This window comes from Kryptolebias marmoratus, linkage group LG12, assembly GCF_001649575.2.
Source record: "Kryptolebias marmoratus isolate JLee-2015 linkage group LG12, ASM164957v2, whole genome shotgun sequence".
NCBI lineage: Eukaryota > Metazoa > Chordata > Actinopteri > Cyprinodontiformes > Rivulidae > Kryptolebias > Kryptolebias marmoratus.
In genome coordinates this window covers 11,157,587-11,170,042 of record NC_051441.1, presented here as the reverse complement: position 1 = coordinate 11,170,042, position 12,456 = coordinate 11,157,587, and the positions used below count along the sequence as shown (strand labels likewise).

Genomic DNA, 12,456 nt, shown 5'->3' with positions numbered 1-12,456 from the left:
TGCAATGATACATGATGGTTATGTCAAATTTGCATTCAGTAACATGAACATAAATGATTTAAGACTGTTGCAGTCACTTTAAAGTCACATATTGATCTGTACAAAAACTATTGTGAGGCTATGACCTAACTACTGTAATCTTGTCAGTGTAACTCCATCCAAGGGGCTGATCTGTGTGAGGATCCAGGGGATACTCTGCACAACCCATCTGTGGCTGCCACAGTACTCGCATAAAACAGAATTCATCATTAAATAAAGACTTGTGAGCGTTAATATTGTTTAAACAAGCAGCGTACATGTACAACATTTTGTCCCTGTGTAACTGGCATCAATATTAAAACTGGATTGAAAAACATAAAAACCGGGCCAAGCATCCCAGATGCTGTCATTTAAACTTCGATTATAACAGACGCAGAAGCCCTTTCAATCTTACCCCCCCCCAATCGGGCTACACAAATACTGCCAAACACCAAAACATAACAATTAACCACCTAAATTTATGTCATCACTTCTTTTTGCAGACATAAATTTCATACATAATCAATTCATTTTGGTGTTATATTGGACAATAATCAATTTCCATGTAAGAAATGGCATTAATGCTTTTACAGCCTCAGTGAACAACAGATTTTAACATCATTGTACCTCTAGCAACAAGATTATTCACTATTATTCATTTTATTGAATGGATGGCAGTCTAATTTTAGTACTTTTTTCTGTAAATATGCTCCAATGTGTTGTTTTTAAATCTGTTTTCTGCTGCTTGCTGCTGACCAGGTACTAAATAATGCTCTTTTTTTTCTTAGCCCTTTCCCTTTAAATATTTACCCAACAGCAATATTTCTGTTTTCCAACATTTAAAGAAATGAACAGAAAGAACAAACACTGTAAAAGATTCTAGTTGGTTAACACATGCTCAGAAGGTCACGTGTGAGCACTGTGATGCTCAAAAACCAGCATAAAGATGAAATTAATTAGATATATTTGCATGTGAACTTTAATCTCCTGCCATGGAAAACTCCCCCCACCTCCGACACACTCCCGTGGTGGACGATCGGGGATAAAGTAATGATCTCTCACCCAAACCTCAACTACCACCCACTATAATCTGATCATTAAGCAGGGAAAGAGAGCGCAGCCCTGCTCGGTTCACGGGTCACCCAGGAGGACCACTCGCAGCGAGACGCTTAACACACACACACACATACACACGGCTAAATCTGAGAGACATTAATTAGGAGGATCTGTGTGAGTGTGTGTGTGAGTGAATGAGAGGCAGTGAAATGGAGACAAAAGCAAAAACAGAAATGTGGATGAGTGTGCATACATATATGCTTGTGAGGTGTGTTTTTCTGTGTCCCCCTCAGGATAATGTATGGCATGCTATGCTTTTAATTGGGCTATTAGCCATGCAGTGGATGGCCCCTGTCAGGCACTAAGGGGTTAACAACTGGGGTTAGCTTTAGAGTTTAAAAGACCTCTTGTTTACATTTGACTGAGTTGCTCGTGGCTCCACCTTTACCTTTTAAAACAAGGCCACCAAAGCCCATGACACAAACACTGAACTAATTGAGCGTATTAATATTCTTGCAAATAAACTGCATGTTCTGCATAATTCTCTGTGAGACACGCTAAAACAAGGCTTTAAATTTGGCACACAGAGGATTTCTTTTTTTTTTTTAATATCAAAGTGTTTCTTAAACATGTGCCAGCTTTACATCCTCCCCAAAAAACGGAGGATTAATCATTACCGCTCGTCTGCGGTGGCACACTTCATCACCAAAGCGGGCAAACACGGCTGAACTTTCACACAGCATCCGACTTCTTTTGAAGCTGAGCATTGTGTAACCTAATAAGCTACCGTTTTCTCACAACATCTGCTTGTCAACCTCGCTTTCAACTCTGAGCTTTTGCCAGCCAACTCAAAAACGGTGGGGGATTTACAGACGGTGGAAAAAAAAAAAAGAAAGAAGAAAAACAACAAAACCCTCCCCTTTGAATCTGCTCTTTGAGTAACAAGGTGCAATTATGGTCAAATGATTGTAATATTTCAGCCCGCTACATAATTGAGAAGAAAACCCTTTTTCTTCTGTAGTGTAAACACTACTTAGGGTGTTTTGGATCTTTAAGCTGGTGTGGGAAAGCAGCTTGAACTTTTCAGACATTTTGTTGAATGGCAAAGAGGTTTAAAGGGAGTTTAGGAAGAAGAATTACTTGAGCTTTAAATGGGTTGAGATGACATGCTGTAATGTTTAACACATGGGACCCGATTGTAAGTGTGGCCAGAGGATTCTAGGAAAAGAAGAGGGAAAAGGTACAAAGCGGCAGCAAACAGGAATTACAGGACAGGATGAGGCAAAGCAGAAAAGGAGAATATAGGTATATATAAAAGTACAGAAAAGGAAAAATAAACAGGGACTTTAACAGATGTCAGGTGAATTTTCACTTTTAGATGTTACAAAGGTGGAGAAGTTTTAGATACCCTGAAGAACCAATAGAAGCACAACTGGAATACGTGGACAGAGTATATACACTACAGTACACCATATAAACTTATATTAACTCTTAGCTCGCCCTTTCCACTCAGGTAGTTCCACTTTCACTTCAACCGTCTAAAATCATGCATGCTAGGCTGCTTTCAGGCTCAGGTCTTCCTTGAGAAGCTCCCAGTGGCCTGAGAACTTTAAGGTTCTGCGCAGCATCTTAGCTGTTCCTGGGACTGCGCTCTTCTGAGGTTCTTCCTGGGTTCTGCTGGAGTCAGTTTTGGGGTCACAGCCCCGAGTGCTCCGATGACCAATGAAACCACTCAACCTTGATATTTCTCCAGCTTCTTGTGCTCCTTGTTGCCTTCAACCACCACAGTGTTTGGACATTTATAAAGCTACATGCAAACCAGCATCAAGTGATTTGTCACACAAAAGCATGTAAAAAAATGAAGGCGATTGGATGAAGCATTTGTCAGTCACAAGTGAACTTCAAGAAAAAATGAAAAATAACAACACAAACTTCCTAAACTGTTTCTAATATTGACTGATATAACATCTAAAACCCAGTCTTAGCTGCCAGAATCAGGCACTGATTAGTCTGAACTTGATCTCATTAGTCTTTTGCAAAGGTAACTTGAAATTCAATACTGACACAAACATATGATGGGAACTGATGAAGGATTATCTCTGGATGTAACACATAGAATCTAAACTTCAACTACATTGAAATGGTGAAACGCAAGGTGGTCAATTTAAGACAAATCAAACAAAATCAGGCACGTTTTTAGCTTCTCAGAGGCATCTGAATTGTAAATATAGTTTATATATTAACTTACTTTCTGCACAAAACTGCCTCCAGACTCATCAGTTTGAAGACGTGTCTGACCAGCCTTTTTCCAGAGTTTCCAAATGACTATCAGTGATTTGATTTCTGTTACTCATGAGTTAAATATGAAGTTTTAAGCGAGGCAATTTGTCTGCAAGCTTGAAGCCTGGTAAAAAAACCTTCATAAAATTCTGCTCAAGCAGTAAAATGAACGAGCACATGCATCAAATCTAGACATTTCAAAATTGAATCAGATAGGTAAGAAAGATTCCAATTATGCGTCTGTATTATTTATTCATTTAGCGGGCTCTCCTAAAAAGGTGAAAGCCACAGTGGTTAGCTGTGTGTCCAGGAGTGAGTGAGTGTCCTCACCTCCCCCTCATTTTGTCTGTTCGGTTGGGTGGGAAAAGAGTAATATTAAATAAAAGAAAGAGGAGAAAAGGGCAGAGGAGAAAACTGATTACCTGGGCAGACTTGGCAAGCTTCTGACTGTACTCTTTCTCAATCTGCTTCAACCTGCTGTTGGCCTGCAACAAGAAGGAAGAGAGGGGCGGGTGTGAGAAAGAGATATGCAGACAGGTGGATACAAAGAGACACAACAGAGAGGTGAAATTCAATCTTCTGGTAGGAAGTGCACAGCGACACATCATCCTCCCAACCTTCCCATTCTCTCTCTTTCACACACACACACACATACACACTCTTGTTGACCTCTGCCTCCTGGCAGTGTGTTCCTGTGGTGCAGGCCTGTGGCCTCTTGGCACCAGACCAGCCCCGATGCTCATGTGTGCCAACAGGTAGTGACGAGCCTGGTGCACGGTGGGCACAGATCTCCTTTGATCTCCAACCAACAATTCATCACTTAACACGAAGGGTGGGTATCGGAGGGGTGAATTAAAATGTTGCTGCCAATTAGCCACAGAGTGAGGGGGGGGGAACCTCCCCCCAAAAGCTGTGGGACTTGGCAGGGTGGAGACGGATCAGAGTGAATGAAGTGCTATCGGACATCTACTGAGTGCAATTATTTTTTTAAACCCTTGTTTATTTGATGGATCACAAACTGCAGCTGCATTAAAAGGCCAGAGTTTAAAGAAAGTGGCTTGACAGTAAAACAAGATAAGTAGGTGTAAAATGCTGAAATTGTATGGGTTGCTTGAAAGTACAGGGAGGTTTACACAAAGACTGTAGGAAGCCAAAGGCTCAAACTAACATGGAATAAAGATCATTATTTAAAAACCATATAATTCTCTTCAGGAGATGTTGACAAAACGTAACTTTCATGCTAAGAGGAGAATGTCTTTGGATATTATTCAGGCTGGTCACTACTTTGATTTTTTTGTTGATTGGATATTTTTTTCTTCATTTGCGAAAATGCTGTCAGAGCAGAAATTCCAACAAAAACACTGAAATACCCCTGTTGTGCCAGTAGGGGGCAGTAATGTTGACATCAATGACACACACACACACATATATATATATATATATATATATATATATATAAAAGATTCATTCAGAACTTGGCTAAAGATTGTCCTAAAACAACTGCAGCTTTTTCTCCTTTGAGACATTTTCTTCCAATCCTGAATGTTTGCAGCACACGATCAAACCTTAATGGCAACAGAGTCGGTTCAAAGTGAGTCTGAGTGAGAAAAGTGAGAACGGTATTGTAGAAACAGATCTGTTATTGTGTTTTTTAGTGTACACAGCTGACATGTGTAAAGTATGCTGATACACATCTTAAAATCCTTGTTCCCGTCAAATCTACACAAATACACCAAAACAAAGTAAAAAAAAAAATCTCCACATTGGGAAGTAATTGTACAAATCTTATTTTTTTCTCACCAAAACCCTTGCTTGCATGTGGAAGAAAGATGTAAAGGAAACAGGAGTTTGTTTTACATACTAAAATATGGTTTAGACATTTTTTTGTCTTTATTTCAGGATGTTACACTTGTTTCAGTGACACCTGCTTGACAATATTATGACATCTCTTTGAACCAGTGTAAAATGACTTCTATACTTTAGTTAAGGAAAATTATTTAAAAAGTGGTAAAACACACACAAACACACACTCACTTGACTCTCATATCCTGACAGCCCCTGACAGACAAACAACTCATGAGCAAACACCGCTCCATTGAACCCCCCCGCCCATCTCGCAGCTATCAACACCTGAGCTGCATCTGGGCTCTGCACCCAATCTAAACACTTCCTGACAAACACCGCCGTCCGCTCTGAACGGACACACCTGTCACCGCGGATACACAAAGCCGTCACCACGGATACGGACCTGTCTTCCTGTGCCAGGACTCTGTGAGTGGCGGCCCGCTCGTCCCTAGGGGCCCCGTTGCAGCTGATGAGAGTGGGCAGGACAAAGGAGGGTGTAGAAAAGAAGAGAAAAAGAACTTGGTGTGGGAGAGGGGTGCAAATGGAGTCCTTATTCTTTGTAACTCACACACATGTTGTCTCCTTTCACTGTGGCAGGGCTGCTTTGTCTTTTCTACGGCTACAGACAGCTAGACAGAAAGATACATTTAATAATTTCTTCATTCAAAGTGAATAACTTGAGAAAGAAAATGTGGCTTGATGAAAATGTTTACACTGAAGTTGCGCGTCATCATCACTGTCACCGAGGGGTGTGCTGTACTGTATATGACTTAGAGTTCACATGCTAATACATTCATGGAGGCATACTGCCATACTGACACGCAAACAAGCTCAGATGTTTCATAAAAACATAAAGAGGCAGCTACTAGCCTATTCCTTTTACCTACAGCCGCTCGGGGGAATTCAGCAGAAAGCATTATACAACATCATAAATAATAGAGCCGGACCATCTAAACACACGTTTAAAAATGGCTGGAAGTACATGAAGATACGGACAGTACACACGAGGACAAGAGCCCCACTGGACTGTGGGGCAGAAAAACAGAGCTGATTTAAAAGCCCAGCCATATGTGTCTGTGTGAGTTTGTAGGATTTTTCAAAGAGACTACCTGTGCCCTGCCAAAGGCATTTTTGTGCTGAAGGCACTTTGAGGCTGTATCAGGCTCTTCAATCGCCTCTTAATCCTAGCGGTGTGGAGTGCAGCTGCTTTGAAGTGTGTGTGTGCGTGTGTGTGTACGGATACTTTGTGTATGTGGTGTGTTAAAGAGAGTGGAAGCAGATCTGAAGGCGAAGCATGCACCGCTTACCAGAACTTAATTAATAATCTGCAGTGGGAACCAGGCCAAACACACGCACACACATACATACATAAACACACAGAGACAGACAAAAGGGCACACTATAAAGACTGACAGGAGTGGCAGCAGGCAGTGTGACAACTTTCTCTCACATGGTTAAAGACACACACACACACACACACACACACGTCACACATTTGCTCAAGCACAGATAACGGACAAACATGCCTGACTTTGATCTTTAACTGTTTGGAAAGAGGCTTGGTCAGGGCGTGCATTCCAGGAATGGTCTGCGGTATTGTTGCTAAAACTAGGAAAAATCCAGGTAAGAATTCCTCAGTGATGTGCCAAAACGCATGCTGGCTTCTGTTAGTGTGAGACAGAAAATCAGAGCGTCGGTTTTCATTGATAGAAACAAGATTCAAAAGAACTAAACTATTAGATTGTCTGAAAACTATTTATAGAACCTTACAAAAGATGGTTCACAGAACATGTAATTATCAGGCCAATAACATATTTGACTCGGGTTCATTGTGCAGAGCCCGTTTCTTTTTTGCTCCGTGTTTGGCACATTAGTTGCACCCGCTATTTACTCCTCATATACACAACGCAAATAGCGCCAATTATATGTTGGCACAAACATGCACACTCTTTTTTTGTGTGTCAAATCTCATTCGTCCTAACTGCACAATCTAAATATGACCTCCTTAAAACGGCATGAACAACATTTCACCGTATCACGTTCAGGGGGACATTTTTAAACCAGTACATGACATTTTGGGTTTTGCACACCACTGCATCCTCTTATATACACTTAATAAATTAAAAAATGGGTCATTGCTTTCTACCCCAGAGCAGCTTTTCTATCAGTACAAGAAGGGGGGCTTTGAGGAAAAAAAGGTTGGGAACCAACAGGCTAGATGATAGTGGCCGAAATGCTAAAGTACACGGAGCGTGTTGTTAGCGTTGTGATGACAGAAGAAAAAGAGACGTGAAAGGTAAATGTGGGTTTAGGTCACCTGATATCGTTATCACAATAATCAATGTTATTAAAATTGTATACTTTCCTAATATTGTACTGTTTTAACATTGTTTATGAGTTATTGTTGGCGTTTAAGATAACTACTATCCTTATTATATGTAAACCATAACACACAATTGTCTGTACCTGAACACAAATACCTTTCAGACACACATACATGTTATTTATTCTATTATCATCTATTAGTGCTTTGATTTTGTGTTTATAGCTTCATTTTAATAATTGCACATCTCTGTTATTATTTGGGCGGAGGCCTCACGTAAGCTGCTTTGTGCATTTTTTGAAGCTAAATAAAAAAAATATTAGAAAGAAAGTTTTTTAAGATTCCGTTCAGTCCTGGATAAGATGTTGCTTCCACGTGTTTTTTTTTTACTTCCATATATGTCCAGCCATCTTTCCTTGCTAAAGACTGACATGGTTTTAATGCGTCAGTGCAGAAGACCGAAGACTACACTGACGACTTGTTGCCACAGGGATAAAAACACAACGTGACTGCCAACTGGTATGTTGGTACAATAAAAGGTCAGGAATGATGCGCCACAGTAGTTGTTAAGTTTTGTATCACATACAGCAAGCTGCATGCTTCACACTGGGGAGCTGATTTATGGTGTTCACTTCTTAAAAACAAAAAAACAAAATCCACATTCAAAAGAGAAGCTTATTTTGTTGCTCCACAAAGCTCTCGGTTTCAGCAGCAGCTGCATTTGTAAGCAGTGAAAACGACTCTCTGTTCACCACGCATGTCTCTCGTAACAATTTGAGTTCAATCTGCTTGCGAGGGAGAACTGGGAGATGTTATTTGTTCGTTTGTCTGTAATCATCGCTGTCTTGCCTGTGTGTCTTCTAGCGTCTGTGTGTGTGTGTGTGTGTGTGTGAGAGAGAGAGAAAGAGAGAGAGAGAGAGTTGGAGCTGTAATGACAAGAGGCTTTATTTCCATTTCACAGTTTGCCATCAATGGCTGTCAGTAGTGATTCTCCTCATCCACGCTGCTCAGCGTCAGCGTTGCATCAACACAAAGTACAGAAATAATGCATCATGGGCGCACGCATAAGCAGGCACACACAGATAAACATACATCAAATGTGCTCCCGACATGCTGCCCGTTCAGTGATTATACACAGGCACTTCTTGGTATCAGAAAACCAATTACACCCATTAGCATCAGGCTGAAAGGACTTAACATGTAACCCACATCAGAAGGTCAGGGCTGAAAGTTTGCTCTGGGCTTTACATGCTCACCGGATAAGCTGCTGAATCAGAGGCTGCTTTAACTTAAGCAGGTGGACAGACATTTAAAAAAAAAAAAAAAAAAAAAAAAAGCCAGAAGTCATGATTTTGCAAAGCCGAACCTTAAACGCAACAGTTTTTCCTAATTACACCCATTAGCATCAGGCTGAAAGGACTTAACATGTAACCCACATCAGAAGGTCAGGGCTGAAAGTTTGCTCTGGGCTTTACATGCTCACCGGATAAGCTGCTGAATCAGAGGCTGCTTTAACTTAAGCAGGTGGACAGACATTTAAACCAAAAAGAAAAAAAAAAAACACCCCAATATCATCATGTCCCACTTAAAACTCTACTTCAAAAAAAGTGTAATCTGTAGCGTGCAACAAGATGGGAGCTGCCTGACGCCATGTCTTAATGCGATTGAGAAAGTGTATCGCTTCCCTCCCTCCTCTTGGATGACTTCAAAAAGTGAGCATGGGAGCTGTGTGATGTGCGTTTTTTTTTTTTGGGACAGCAGAGCCTTTACTTTGACTCTTTCATCTGCTGGGTGACTCACTCTCTTTTTCCTCTCTCTTTCTCTCTCTGTGCCGTCGGGCCTTATGGTGCGCCGGGGAGATGAATAGGATCACATGTGTCTGAGCATGTGTACGTGTACAAACATACACAATATGAGTTTACAACGGAATCTTTAGCGCGCGGCCATCGAGCAGCAGGCGAACCCGGATTCAGACGCAGAGATCTAATAATCCGGATGCCTTGCAACAAAATAAACAAACACCCTAAAGTTTCTTTTTCCTCTAAATCCAGAATCCTTGCTTTGCCTCCCCTTGTCTCATTGTTTTGCAGTTGCTTTGTCAGTGTGAGGTGAATGTGGGGCTCTCTTTGATCATCCCCCAGCTAGTGTTTTTCTCCTCCTCGCCTAATCCATGACCGACGGAATAATATGATTTGGTGTATCTCCAAATGGCAGAGGACCAAACTAATAAGTCAGCTGTGGCGGGAGGAAAAAAAGCAAAGACATGCTTATGACGACAGCAGTGACAACAACCTCGTACCACCATCTTCTGGCTGAAATAGTAAATGTCTCAGGAGGTCAGGATCAAAGCTGAATGGATTCATACGGATGTCAACGCCTCCGTAAAAATGCGGACTGAAAATATAGAAACCTAATTGTAGCTTCTGCGATAAAACTTTAAAGAGACGTTAATGTTTATGGAAAGAAAGATGTCAGTAAACACGGCTGCTGCAGTTTTAGACCTTCATGTGCCGGTTCACAGGCAAAGTTTTAGCTTTTATAACAAAACTGATCTGGTCTAAACTTCCAGGCTTTTCGATTGAATCCAAACCAAAGTGAAATATACAAAACCACCGACCAGAACAAACAGCTGAATCTTGCTCGGAACCAAAGATGTTGCCTTGATCCAGATCAAACGAAAGCATTATTTGCATCTCTCCTCGTGTGTGATTTCAATCCAACTTTGGCTACTGTCAATGAAAAAAGTAGAATTAAAGGCTTACCATTCCTTGAAGGAATGTATATCACCCGCTGCCTTTCATGCCAGAGGTTTAGACTGAGATATCTTATGTTGAGAAATGACAGTTATAGCCGTTTTAGTCAAAGCTCGAAATTAACGCTATGCTCAGTCTCATGAGATATTGCGAGATGTCACGCTCTGAATGAGTCAGCTACAACCAGATCAAATTTCAGATCAATATGTGTAAAACTGACTGAGTGACAGCTATTTATGTGATGATAATAATTCAGCAGAGCACATGGAGGAAAAGAGGAGTCCAAGATTTTTAAATGATCAGTCTGATGACATCAATAATAAACCTTGCATCACATGATTCTTGAAAGAATGACAAATATACATCATAACTTAAGGAAATGTGTGTTCATTTGCCAGCTTGTTTACGAGGAACATATTTCTCACAAAGGATAACTTATTTAATGATAGATGAACATCTTGAGGACATTTCCCTTAAATAAAACACAAATGGAGGCAGCAACAACGCTATAGTTTGAGCACAGATTCCCACAAACATCGTATACCTACAGAGGATAAGAGAAACCTGAAGGCTGGGACTGTATAAGAGCTGTAAGCTCTGAATTAATCACCAGCCGTCTCCATGTTTATCACCAAAACCCTCCTGGGTGGTCTGATCACAACTGGTGGTTTGAAATATGAAATACGAATGCAACACGTTGAAGGAACATTAAGATCCAATCTATCAAACCACAATAAACAAAGGTCAGGGATTCCTGTGTTCACATATGGAGGACTGTGTAAAGGATTTCATGTCTCATAAAACGACTGCCTTGTTAGCTCTGCGCAAAGCACAACAAACAAAAGTCATAAACAGATGGTTTTCTTGGGCCAAACAAATTTCAAAGTCTGTACCCGAACGGATGAGCCAAACGTCTGTTGCAATCCTCTCCTCCAGCGCTCTCCCTTTTTTTTTTTTTTTTTTTTAATAGTTCAAATGTTTTTCTCCTTTATTCAAAACAGACTTTCTCAAAAAATATGATAAAATATAATTTACAATCCATGTCAAAGAAACGAAGATGCAAAGACGGGGCTGTAGATGCTAAATATTCATGAGAAGAAGTTGATCCAAACACACATTTGATCAGTTAAATTTCGTTGCTTCGCTCTGTTTGTGGGAAGTTGTTTGCAGTGAAATCACGGCGGTGACAGAACCAGCAGATGTCAAACTGTGGTAAATCTCCTAAAGAGGCGTAAACATTTGAAATGCCATGCCAATGTAGGTGCATGTATACAGCAGAGAAAGTTTATGGTGCAGCTAAGGGATGTAAAGTCACATTAATTATCTGAAGAAAACAAACTAAAATTAAAGGCCTAGCAGTCCATGAAGGAGCACATATTGCCCACCGCCTTTGATGCCAGAATTTCAGACTAAGATCATCTTTTGTTGACATATGACAGAGTTAGAGCAGCAGGCGATAATAAAACTGTTATAACTTCATGGTTAAACCTTTCTATCTGTTTTTTTAAAAGACTGAACTGGTATGTTCCTGTGTCAGAGAACGAGAAAGCTCTACTGTGTCTGTGCCAGGTGAGTTTGACATATTTGATTGCTTTTTTGTGATACAATGCCTCATTCTTTTGATTTAAAGTACATACGTAGAACACACAAAAGCTCTGCTGTACAAATACTTAATAATCAGAAAGTGATAGCTTCACTGTTCCTGTCTGCAATATACAGGTACCATTTGCATCATCAATTAAAAAAAATCCATAAAAGCAGGGGTTCTTTTTTTAATGGAATCACGCAATATTTGTGCAATGTGCTTTCCTCTGTGACGTGCACACAAACATATCAGACAGAACTTGTACATCTAATCTCTTCAGGTGGTTCAAAGAGACGTGCTCTCCAGACTGAGTGTAAATACTAATTCAAGGTTCCAGACGTTATTTATGGGCCTCTTGAGCTTTTGTCCTGCATTATCTCAAGTTTCTGGTACTGAAAGGAATGAAGTTGTGATGTTGTTATGATAGATTAAGAAGTCAAACAGAAAGGAAAAAAAAAAAAGTTTGAAAAACTTTGAGCTCAACCAGGCGCTTATTGCAAATATCAACTGTGTTTAAAGTGCCTGAATCGTGAATATATATATTTACACATGATAAGAAATAGTGGTTCCAAACTGCCTAGCCCAGACTTCTGGTT

At 40.4% G+C, this 12,456-nt stretch overlaps 1 protein-coding gene across 6 annotated transcripts in view; it reads right to left on the bottom strand.

Moving 5' to 3' along the window:
* cep112 (centrosomal protein 112) overlaps window positions 1-12,456 on the bottom strand; it is a 92,254-nt gene that overhangs the window by 23,024 nt on the left and 56,774 nt on the right. For all 6 annotated transcript variants that reach the window (XM_037978736.1, XM_037978737.1, XM_025007172.2 and 3 more), the window contains one exon: window positions 3,777-3,839. In XM_037978736.1, the coding sequence (XP_037834664.1) occupies window positions 3,777-3,839 (63 nt within the window). The remainder of the gene's footprint in view (window positions 1-3,776; window positions 3,840-12,456) is intronic.